This window comes from Sorex fumeus, unplaced genomic scaffold (genome assembly GCF_029834395.1).
Source record: "Sorex fumeus unplaced genomic scaffold, SorFum_2.1 ptg000061l, whole genome shotgun sequence".
Lineage (NCBI taxonomy): Eukaryota > Metazoa > Chordata > Mammalia > Eulipotyphla > Soricidae > Sorex > Sorex fumeus.
The window spans coordinates 38,843,353-38,856,263 of NW_026606118.1; the positions used below are offsets into that span (position 1 = coordinate 38,843,353).

The following is a 12,911-nucleotide window of genomic DNA, read 5'->3' on the forward strand; positions in this document are numbered from 1 at the left end:
TAGCTCTTTCTATTCTTCTTTGGGAGACCTGAATGGCGTTCTCATCTTGTTTGCGTAGGGCCCAGGTCTCTGAGGCATATGTTAATGCAGGAAGAACAGTGGAATCAAAGAGATGTCCCCGGAGCCGGAGGTTCTTCGTCCTCTTAGCTATTTCTTCGACGTTCTTGAAGGCATTCCAAGCTGCTCTCTTCCTCCTGCGCAGCTCGGGTGCCAGGTCATTTGTCATGTTGACCTCTCGACCTAGGTACACATAGCTGTTGCATTCGGAGATGGTCGTTCCATTGAGAGCGAATGGGGTGTCAGGAACGAGGCTGTTTCTCATAAACATTGTCTTCATAAGATTCAGCTGTAGTCCTACCTTTCCACACTCACGGTCAAAGTCGGCCAGCATTTGTGCCGCTTGGCTGATGTTTGGTGTTATTAAAACAATGTCATCAGCAAAGCGGAGGTGGTGTAGTTGCCGACCATCTATCTTCACTCCCATTCCTTCCCATTCCAGTCGTCGCATGATGTTCTCGAGGGTGGCACTGAAGAGTTTCGGTGAAATGGTATCACCCTGCCGCACCCCTCTCTTGACATCAACGATCACTTCTTTGTAGAATGGTGAGATCCTGGTAGTGAATCCGCAATACAGCTCACGGAGGATCCTGACGTATTGGGCTTGAATGCCCTGATTGGCTAGGGCTTCAATGACCGCTTCCGTCTCAACAGAATCAAAGGCCTTCTTTAAATCAAAACTATAAAACTCAATGAAATACCTAAGGCCATTCGGAGAAAAAAGAAACTGGGTGGAAGACGTTTCCTGACTTCCTGACTTCAAAATATACTATAAAGTTATTGTAATCACAAACAGTATGATACTAAGCTAAATGTAAACTCTTAAACCAATAGAATAGAGGGCCCAGGAATAAACTCTCAGACTTGTAGACAATCTATCCAAAGGATCTGGGTACAAGAAGTGGATCAAGGAAGAAAATCTCTTCAACAAATGATGTTGGGAAAACTGAATAGTCATATACCAAAAAAAAAAAAAAAAGAAAGAAAAAAAAGAAAAAGAAAAAAGAAACTGGATTTAATTCTGATATTCTTATATTATACACAAAATTTCTTTAAAAGTGGATTAAAGTGGCCTGAACAATAGTACAGCGGGTAGGGCATTTGCCTTCCACGCAGCAGACCACGGCTCGATCCGCAGCATCCCATATGGTCCTCTGAGCATCGCCAGGAGTAATTTCTGAGTACAGAGGCAGGAGTATCCCCTGAGCATCGCTGGATGTGACCCAAAAATAAAAAACAGAAAAAAAGGAAAAAAAATAGATTAAAGATCTTAGATAAGACTAAAATCCATTAAATACATTAAGGAAAACATAGGCACTACTGCTAAGAATTATTTTCAATGGTTTGATTCTACTGTCAAAGATAATAAATAAAATAAACACATGGAATAACATCAAATTAAAGGGTTTTTAACATGATAAAAGAAGCTCAAAATTGGATATTTGTATATTCTACAGAAGATAAAGGGCAAATATTTAAATGTAGAATTCACTCACAACTTAAACAATAATAACCCCGTCAAAAATAGGGAGAAGAGATGAACAGGAGATGAACAGACACTTGCCCTCAACATTCATAAAGACAACATATGTAAATCTTATTGACTGTTGGTGAGAATGCTGTTTCATTCAGCCTCTGTGGAACTAGTTTGGATATTTCTCAAAAACATAAAAATAGAAATCCCATTATGGTCCAGCAATTTCACTTTTTTTTTCTTTTTGGGTCACACCCAGCAATGCACAAGGGTTACTCCTGGCTTTGCACTCAAGAATTACTCCTGGCGGTGCTCAGGGGACAATATGGGTTGCTGGAATTGAACCCAGGTCAACCGTGTGCAAAGAAAATGCCGTACCTGTGGTACTATTGCTCCAGCCCCACAATTTCACATCTTGGCATCTATTCTCTAAACACAAAGACATTAATTTGGAAAGATATATGCACACCTACATGCAACACTTAGCACAACAATCATGGAAATGTAAACAATAAGATATAGAAACAATCCAATTCTCTAATGATAAATGAATAGACAGAGAAATTGTGGCTTAAATATACTTTATAATGTTATACAGCCCTAAAAAATATGAAATATTGTAGTTCACTTTACCTAGATAGTGCTGGAGATATCAGTCATGTCAAGTGAAATTTGCTAGAGGGACAAAGACAGATATCAGATAATCTTACTTGTTGTGACATGCATAGAAACAAAACAAAGGAAGGAACTGTCAACAGATCCTTGTCCCTGTTACAGAAAAAGCTGGTTATTGGGGTGCGGGGGTGAAAAGCGACATTGGGACATTAGTGGAGAACCTTGGGAACTTTGGGAGTAGTGAAATGAGGTAATTGCGTATATCATAAACTCTAACACTATTGTGACCAAGTTAGCTGAAACATACCTATAATGTGTGTGTGTGTATGTGTGTGTGTGTGTGTGTATATGTATATATATATTTCAGCTAACTTGGTGTTTTATATAAATATATATATAGACATATATGTTTTATATATGTTTTATATAAATATATATATAGACATTTTGTATATATGTCTATGTACATACAAAACACAACAATGAATGGAAGGGGAGGGGAAAATATGACCCCAGGTTAAACTGCTTCTCTCTGAAAACAATTAGAGATAATGGTCAGTCACTGATTGTGGGGAGGGAGAAAAAACTTCCAATTTTGTGAAGTGCTATATCATCATGATATTGATGTGTAGAAATGGGCTTAATATTTTTTCATAGGCTAAATTCTACAGAGAAAAATTGCTATTCATGCTTTAATCTTCTAAAAGATCTTTATGTGTCATCAGAGCTGCTTCAGCTAATCCAGATTTTAGGAGGTCTGTTTGGAACACTCCACAGTAGCTCCCAGTAGTATGGCAACAAGAACTCCAAACAGTGTGCTTAGTATCAAACATATTACAAAGTGAATCAGGGAGTAAAATAGTTCATCTTTTTTTTTTTCTTTACAGCTTTGCCACGAAGTAAAGCTTAGGAGGAAAATGAACATTAATGAACGTGCTAAGATCCTTAATCAAAAGGCCACTCAAGATAAAATGGTGGAATGTTCTCCAAGTTATCTCAGATTGGGTCAATGTGAATTTACAGGAATGAATCACAGAGATGGTTTGGAAAAAGAAAATAAAACAGAGCAGAGTTTGCCAAGTGAAGCACATCAAATTTGTAAGGAAGAAAAAGCAACCAAAAAATCAAAAGTGGGGTTTCTGGATCCTTTGGCTACAGATAACCTAAAGGAATGTGAGGATTTTCTTAACCTAAAGACTTCTAAGGAAGAAAGCAAGAGTTGTTGTGGTGCCCTGAACACAGTAAGTAGGATATGATTATCTCCGAACTATTTCTAAAGAAATACTTATATTGCAAAATGCTAACATACTATTTCTTATATGTATTAAGGCTCTTGAAGAACTTGCCAAAGTTAGTGAAGATTTATGCAACTTTCAAGAGGAAATTCGAAAACGGTCTAACCACAGACGGTAGGCTGGTTTATCTATGATGTTTTATTTTGGAAAGGCAAGAAAAATATTGCTTTTAGTTTATAAATCCACACTACCTTTACTGTCTTTTTAAAAATGTGTATTCTTCTATTCATTGATTATTTTTTTCTTTTTATTAGTGAAACACCATGAAGTACAGTTGTAGATTTACAATTTTTTGTGCTTGGGTTTCGATTATACAATGATCAAATACCATCCCTCCATCAGTGCCCACTTTCCACCACCATGGATAATATTCCTCCCACACCCCCCCCCCCATTCCACCCTGCCTCTGTGGCAGGGCATTCCCTTTTGTTCTCTCTATCCTTTTGGGTGTTGTGGTCTGCAAAAGAGGCATTGAGTGGCAAACATGTTCAGTCCATAGTCTACTTTCAACATGCATCTCCCCTCCTGGGAGGATCCTCCAAACTATTCACTGATTCTTAAAGTAAATCTTTTATTCTCAGTGTAATTTTAATGTGAGGAATACTTTCTCCATATTAAGTTATAGCCTCCTCTTCTAAAGAATATACTAGATTATGCCCTCTAATGTATTCTTTGTCATTTTTATTATTTTCCAGTAGAAATATATACAGCTAGGCTAATCTAAATTACTGCCTCTTTTGACCAAATCGAATTTAATAGTGCAATATTTTATGTAATTACATCATTTGATCACTTGATATCCCATTAATCATCGATTTGCTCGAGCGGGCGCCAGTAACGTCTCCATTCATCCCTGTTGCGTGCTAGCATAGCCCAATGGCATCTGCTTGTTCTAGGAACATGAAGAGCCTCAAACCATCGTTACTATTATAATTAATAACTATGTAATTACATAGTCATGATATATAATTAAAAAAATTTTAATACAAGGAGAAGCACCAAAATAGAAAGACACAATGATGAGACTGTCATTCATTTAAGTCAAGTGGCTGTCTCAGTGGATTTATGTGACTGAATTTCAACTTTCCCAGAAATACTAAATCAGGTACAAGTGGTGTGTTGGTTATTTTGTTCTGATAACTCAGTAAAATTTAGATGCCAATTTTATTTTACAAGTTACACTTGATATAATGTACTCCTTATCATACCATAGCTGTTAGGAAAAATATTAAAATGTAGGGCCAGAGAGATAGTATAATAAGTAAGGGACTTACCTTCCAGATTCAGTTCCTGTCACATATAGTCCCCTGAGCACTGCCAGGAGTAATCCCTGAGCACTGTCCTGGTGTGACCAAAAAAACTGTCACTGTCACTGCCCTCCTATAGTTCATCGATTTGCTCGAGCAGGCCCAGTAACGTCTCCATCGTGAGACGTGTTTCACATATTGAATACACCACAGGTAGCTCGCCAGGCTTTGCTGTGCGGGCGAGATACTCTCGGTAGCTTGCCGGGCTCTCTGAGAGGGGCAAAGGAATCAAACCTGGCTCGGCCGGGCCAGCTGTGCACAAGGCAAACACCCTACCACCGTGCTATCGCTCCAGCCCTAAAACAACAAACACAATCTTTAATGTGTAATTCAAAATATTATCATTTAACCTAAAGTTTTTCTCTTATTTTCTTTAATCTTCCTCAACTTGCTGTATAATACATCCATATCAAAGATTTCACTGTGCCTTGAAGAAATACACTATTTTTCATAATGCTCACCTTGCCTATGCACCATGTACACTACTCATTTTTTAGAATTTTTATTTCTCTTTCAGTCCCACATGATACTTATGTATGACCTTTTTGCTTTGAAATTACTATCCTTTATAAAGATTTTGGCCTACTTTCACTTTTATTTAGATTTTTTCATACTATTTAGAATTTTATTCAAATTCAATGGAAAAAACTTGAGTTCATTGGACAAAATGAATTACGGATTTGGTCGAAAGAGGGGAAATAAGGAAATGATAAGTTAAAAATTACAAAAACAGGTCTACCAATTTAAGACACATAAGGATTACACACTGTAGTCTGAGTATGGGTGAAATTTCAAGTAATAGGATAAGACATGTTGGAAACATAGTTTGAGTTAGATTATATATAATTTTGAAAGAAACTCTTAAAGGAGTTTTACCTTACAGTAGCAGAATTCTATAGCCTAAGCCTTGTTATGTTTTGTTTTTTAAAGACTACTTTGGGGTCAGTCCAGAAATAGTGGGTAAGATGCTTGCCTTGCATATCGCCAACCAGGGTTTGATTTCCAGCATCACTTGTGATCTCCTGAGCACCCTGAGCATAAAGCCAGGTGCAAGTCCCAAGAACTGCTTTGTGTGACCTGAAAACCAAAAAGTAGAACTATCATAAAGAAAATTATTGCTTATATATTATGTTTTATCACGTATAGGATGAAGTCAGATTCTTTTCTGCAGGAAAATCCAAAAATTAATGTACCTGATGGAAACATGATGAGTAACAATGACCAGTGCTTTCTTTCAGTCAACTTAGAAAAGGAAAAACAACAAAATAGAAAGAATCTATGTTGTACTGATGTAGTCCAAAGCAATCCTATGAAGATATGTGGAACTGATATAACTTCTCTGCAAAGAAATGAAACTCCACCTCTTCCCCCTCCAAGAAGCACTTCTCGAAATTTTCCCAGTTCATATTCTGAACAAATCCGTGAAAGTTTGAAAGAAAATTTAGACTACAATAGCTGGATATCCCAAGAGAGTAAAAGTGAATGGAATTGCAGTCCTCATATTCCTTTGGGTCACAGTAAAATGCCTGTATACCTAAATGAAGGGAAGACTTCAAAAAATTGTATCAAGTATTCTTTAGCACCAGAAACCAAAAAAGATAACAAACCTCTATATAATGAAAATGTTGGACTTAGTATGTGGTCATGTGACTTTGAGATGGGATCAAAAAATAATCCTGCATCATGGTTTCAGAAAACCTGCTCTGCTCCCAGTAAACTAAAATATGAAAAAGTGATCCCAGACCACCCTGTTAAATTTCATCCTGATCTTCACATAAACAATGACTGCAGTTCTTCAGTGATACAGAACAGTGACCCCCATAGAAATTTTAGTTGTGGCTTTGAAAGGACTAGAAGGAATGAAAAGCTGGCAGCAAAAACTGATGAATTTAACAGAACTGTATTTAGAACAGATAGAAATTGCCGTGTAGTGGAGCAAAGTCAAAGCTACTCCAAGTCATCTGATGATCTTAAGCCTTGTAATACCTTGATTACTCACACTGGTCACAAATCAGAAAATAACATTGCGTCTGATATTTTGAAGACCTGTGCCCACATGCCTGTGTCCAGGGAAAATGTGCCTCATAATCTCACCAGAAAGTCTACAACAGGCCTGGTCAGACAAGTACAGGAACATGTAAATTCTAGCAGTTATCGGAATACGCTCCATGAGCATGACTGGCGACCAAGTAATTTGTCTGGTCGACCAAGATCTGCTGACCCCAGGTCAAATTATGGTGTTGTGGAAAAGCTTCTGAAAACCTATAAGACATCAACAGGATCTGCAATGCATAATTCTAAATGTTCACAGGATAATTGGACCAAATGTAATTATGATGTCTTTGGTGGGGCCACATCAAGTCAGCATTTAGAAATGCCCCCACTCGAGCAAGACCTTCAACAGAAAACATCTGTCATGTGTGGGCCACAACAAGTGATGCAAGGAATAGATTGGGAAAAAAATACAGAGGTAAGAAAGTAGCACTATAGCACTGTCATTCCGTTCATAGGTAAGAAAGTAATTAACATTTTGGTTAAAGTGCCTCCATAATTAACTGTGGCTCAAGACTTCAGTAATTGCTCAGTAAATAGAATGTTAACACCTGTTTTGGATTCTACTTAGCTTACTGACCCCTTGTGAATAAATATTAACTTTAGGATTGCAATTCAAAATAAACTTTTTGAAGTATAGTTTTTAAGAGCCTTAAAGTTTTTAAGTTCTAAAATGCAGCACAATAAATATAAATGGGACACAATAAATATAAATGCAACACAATAAATATAATAAATGGAATTAAGAGTCTCAGTAGATTAACTGTAATTTTTTTTGAAAACTTATTTGAATGAGCATCTCTGCATGTCTTGATTTATATGATTTTATTATTTTAAGTATTTATATCTTAAGAATTATATGGGAAATAATATTTTAAATTGCCCTCAATATTAAGTTACTAGCTGTGATGGGTTCAGTCATTCTCTGCATTTGATTTATTATCAATGTATTAGTCACATAACTCTGAATAAAGTACATCATTAAAATTAATGCCTAATTCTTAATGTTTTCAGAAATGGAAAGAAATGTCTATAATCTTGTTTCTATTTTTAATGAAATTAAGTTCTACCTTTATCTAGTTTTTTAAATAATAATGAATTGAGCGGAGGGAATAAGAATTTAAATAAATTAATTCTTTAAAGGTGCCTAAAAAAGTTATTTCACTCATGGAGATAAAAGGCAGGAATTGGAATAAAAATGAAGTTATAACCAAAAATTATTTGTATTTGTACAATTCTTAGCATTGAAATTATTCCTAAGCTGGTTGTTTACATAAACTATTATCCTCTTTTTTTCAGTCTATTTGCAAAAACACTTTAACCTTTATAAGTGATGGCAGAAAAAATAAACTGACTAAATTGATACTTAAAATGAGCTCTCAGCAGATTTTTGCCTTGCACATGTGACACCCTGGTTCATCCCCCATCACTGTAGAAAGAAAACAGAAAGAAAGAAAAAGAAAAATGCAGTAAAGAACTATTTATAAATCTCTCTCTTTTTTTTTTATAGTGAAACACCTTGAGGTACAGTTGTAGACTTACAAACTTTTGTGATTGGGTTTCAGTTATACAATGATCAAGTAACTATCCCTCCACCAGTGCCCATTCTCCACCACCAATGATCCCAATAGCCCTCCCACCCCCAACCTATCCCCCCCACCCCGCCTCTGTGGCAGGGCATTCCCTTTTGCTCTCTCTTTCCTTTAGGGTATTGTAGTTTGCAATAGATGTATTGAGTAGCCATCGTGTTCGGTCTATATTCTACTTTCAACATGCATCTCTCATCCCAAGCGAATCCTCCAAACATCCTTTAATTGGTGTTCCTTTTTCTATCTGAGCTGCCTTTCCCCCTAGCATGTGCTTCCAGTTTCCAAGCCATGGAGCAGACCTCCTGATACTTATCTCAACTATTCTTGGGTGTTCGACTCCCATTCTTTTACAAAATGAACAAAAGCAGCCGGTGTTGGTGCGAATGTGGAGAGAAAGGTACCCACCTTCACTGCTAGTGGGAATGCCAACTGGTTCAGCCCTTTGGAAAACAGTATGAACGATTCTCAAAAAAATTAGAAATTGAGCTCCCATTTGACCCAGCAATACCTGGGAATATATACCAGAGAGGCAAAAAAGTATAGTCGAAATGACATCTGCTCTTCTATGTTCATTGCTACACTGTTCACAATAACCAAAATTTGGAAAAAACCTGAGTGCCCGAGAACAGATGACTGGTTAAAGAAACTTTGGTACATCTACACAATGGAATACTATGCAGCTGTTAGAAAAGATGAAGTCATGAAATTTACATACAAGTGGCACTACATGGAAAGTACCATGCTAAGTGAAATGAGCCAGAAAGAGAGGAACAGACATAGAAAGACTGCACTCATCTGGGGAATATAAAGTAACAGAATGGGAGTCGACCACCAAGTATATATCCCTTTTGAACCATAATTTACAGACAGAAATTATAAGGTTCACTGTATCACTGTAATCCTGTTGTTCATCGATTTCCTCAAGCAGGCACCAGTAACATCTCCATTCGTCGTAGCCCTAAGATTTTAGCAAGTGCCACATTGAAGGCTCTTTCAGGGTCAGGGGAATGAGAGCCATCATTGTTACGGGTTTTGGCATATCGAATACGACACGGGGAGCTTGCCATACTCTGCCATGCAGGAGGATACTCTCGATAGCCTGCCAGGTTCTCCAAGAGGGAGAACTAGACAATCAGAGGTCGCACACCTGCAGGAGACTGCATTGTTCTCTTCCAGGAGCTTGGTTTTATATTCTCTGGGTCTTGGCCATTACACAGCAGGGGCAGTTGGTGGGTGGTAACTATCTAGCTGTTGGAAGATGGGGGATCTGGGTGGAGGAAGCCCAGTCCTGATCTGAGCAGGCTTGGAGATCTCAGCCCCAGGTCCCTCAAACCTGGGTTCCTCTGCCAATTCCTTCATGCGTGAGGCTCATCTGAGCATGTGGAGAGTGGTCTTGAGTTTTTTACTAGTGTTTAAAAAATTCTTAGTTTTGTATAATGCGATGCTTGTGTGCTGCAGTTTTTAATTATTCAGTCTGTCTACTGGTATAAAAATGTTTCTGGGTGGTTCATTAAACATTATAAAATATTTGTCTTCATTCATATTAGTAGAATATTTACTTGTTTCTACAAAGTATAGATAATGATGATGCTTGGCAGTTACCGGTTTTTAAGGTATGCTGATAAATACTTGTAATTGTAGCTTGAGATGGGAAGTAGAAACATGTATAAGATAATCAGCTTAATTTTCAATATCTAACAGTAAATGGGCTGGCGCAATAGCACAGCGGGTAGGGCATTTGCCTTGCACACAGCTGACCTGGGTTCGATTCCTCCTCCCTCTCAGAGAGCCCAGCAAGTTACCGAGAGTATCCTGCCCGCACCGTAGAGCCTGGCAAGCTCCCCATGGCGTATTTGATATGTCAAAAACAGTAACAACAAGTTCCACAATGATGGCGTTACTGGTGCCCGCTCAAGCAAATCGTTGAACAACGAGAGAGGACAGTGCTACAGTGCTAACAATAAATACTGTTAATTGTTTACTATTTCTTGCATTGGCTGGGGTTTGTTTGCTTTTTTTGTTTTTTGATAGTGATGGGATTGGCCCCAGGGCCTCACATCTGCACAGCTGAGCTCTGCTGAACCTCATTCTCAGCCTCTAACATTAATTGAGATTTGGAAGGAGTCCTCTACTATTGATTATTAGGAATAGTTACCTAATTTGCTCCCAAGGAGAAAATATAAAATATAAGAGTGCAAAGAGACAGAAATTATAGAATTGGAGTCCAGCCACATTGCCCGTCTCAGATGAAAGAGCACACTTTACTAAAAAGTCAGTAAAAAGAAAAGTAAAAATAAGTATGCAATGTATTATTGATGGCTTTTCATTTTCAATTCCATTTTTATCATTTAATATATAAAGAAACACAAGAAAAAAGAACTAAGAAGAAAGAGACAGATAAGAATATTAGTCCTTGGGGCTGGAGCGATAGCACAGCGGGTAGGGCATTTGCCTTGCACGCAGCCAAGATGGCCAATACAGGTTCGATTCCCAGCATCCCATATGGTCCCCCGAGCACCGCCAGGAGTGATTCCTGAGTGCATGAGCCAGGAGTAACCCCTGAGCATTGCTGGGTGTGACCCAAAAAGCAAAAACAAAAAAAAAGAATATTAGTTCTCCAAAGATGCTTAATGTAGATAGCAATCCTATAGCAATTAAAATAAAGTAGTATGTTAATAATAACTGAAAAATTTAATAGTGTTAATAGTTCTTAGTGTCACTATCTTAAATTTATCTTAGTATAGTGTCATTATATTAAATTTCTAAAGTTCTAAGGGAAAAAAACACATCAGATTAATCATTTTATGGTTTTGTTTTACTTTTTGATTGTGACCTCTAAACGTATAATATAAATGAGCTCAATATCTTTTGTATTTTCAATATAACATCAAAAAAATTCTAAAGTCATTCTAAAATATATCTGTCATTTTATAATATCAAATCGGGATTATGTAACATGAACACTTGCGTCCAGAAACAATCATTTGCTCTCAAAAAGAGATAATGCATTAAAATTGCCAGTTACATTAAAATTTTGTGTAAAAGTCTTTATAAGATTATCAAATGTCATAGTTCATGTAAACAAATTTCATTGATTACAACTAAAATCACAAATGTTTTATAAATACACAAACTCTTAGTTTTAGATGCTTTTCTTGCTTAAAAGTATGATTACACATTAATGTTAGGTTCCATAATATACTAAGCCCAATATTGGTGCTTGTATAGTGAACTAAATGTCTTCCTTTGTTCATAGGACTCCATGATTGTGAAATCCTTACAAGGAAAAGGATTTTCCCGACCTGCTAGACCAGCTAATCGTCGTCTCCCTTCCAGATGGGCATCAAGATCTCCATCAGCACCCCCTGCCTTGCGGAGAACAGCTCACAGTTACACAATTTCTCTGCAATCTGAAGCTTCGATGGTCTAAGTCTCTAGTCTGGATTGCCAAGATTAAAAAAGTCCCAATTGCCAAAAAGAGCCTTCTTAGTGTTTACAACAAGTACTTTATCTTTCAAGATCACTGGGACAATTGAAATCGTAACTTCCCATCAGTCTTCAGTGTTTTTTAATCTCTGGAACTACTATTTTTCTTTTTTATAATTTCCCAGATCAGAATTTTTAATGCCATCTCCATTAATTTGCAATATGATTTATTTGAAACAGTGTACTATATTGTATATTCTGACTTTCTTGCTAAAGGCAGAAAGCAAGGTTATTGTGCATGGCTATGTATCTTAAGTGCATGTATTGAAATAGAAAGCATCTTAGTATGTATTTAGTTAGATAAGAAAAACCTATGTGCTAGTATTGACATTGAAATTATAACATGTATACCTTATATTCTTTGTGTCTATTTAAAAATTTTGAAAATATACAGTACTGTTTATATTTTGTATACCTTTTAACAGGTATCCATTTAAAGCATTGAGGTACACATATTAACTCACCACTTCCTTGGTCCCAACTACATTGAAAAATAAGAATTATACACATAGCTAATATTATGTATTTCCATAAACAACTCATAGTTTCTTAACCCATTAAGGTTAAACTAAAACCATTTATCTCTTTATTCACTCCTTTAACCAATTAATATTAAACAATTTTAACAGATAAGACTTCTAAAGCAAAGATCAAATGTTCACGGAACATTTTATATGTCATTTGGTAGTCCGTTATGACATTAATTATATACTTAATCCTCAACCAGAATTGTGAGACTGCCTTACAAATGTGACTAAATAATGATTTTACTTCATCGACTTTAGTAACAAACATTCCTTAAATATCAAGGACTACAAAAAGAAATCCAATAATATTGAATGTTTTGTTGTTAACATTGTAGTAAGTTTGTATTTAAACTACTTTATTTTGTGTCAGACATATTTAATGGAAAGTCATTTAATTTTTCCAACTCCTAACCTTTTCCTTATTATTAGTAGAAAAAAAGACTGATTCACTTTTTTATTTAACACAGAGGATCAGGAACGATAATTCCTTGAGAGCTGAATTCTAATAT

At 36.5% G+C, this 12,911-nt stretch overlaps 1 protein-coding gene across 1 annotated transcript in view; it reads left to right on the plus strand.

The window, feature by feature from the left end:
- KIAA0408 (KIAA0408 ortholog) overlaps positions 1 to 11,952 on the plus strand; it is a 42,183-nt gene extending 30,231 nt beyond the window's left edge. The window contains exons 3-6 of the mRNA XM_056125907.1: positions 3,034 to 3,387; positions 3,476 to 3,555; positions 5,895 to 7,218; positions 11,646 to 11,952. Of these exons, the coding sequence (XP_055981882.1) occupies positions 3,034 to 3,387; positions 3,476 to 3,555; positions 5,895 to 7,218; positions 11,646 to 11,819 (1,932 nt within the window). The 3' untranslated portion in view covers positions 11,820 to 11,952. The remainder of the gene's footprint in view (positions 1 to 3,033; positions 3,388 to 3,475; positions 3,556 to 5,894; positions 7,219 to 11,645) is intronic.
- Positions 11,953 to 12,911: the final 959 nt, after the last annotated feature.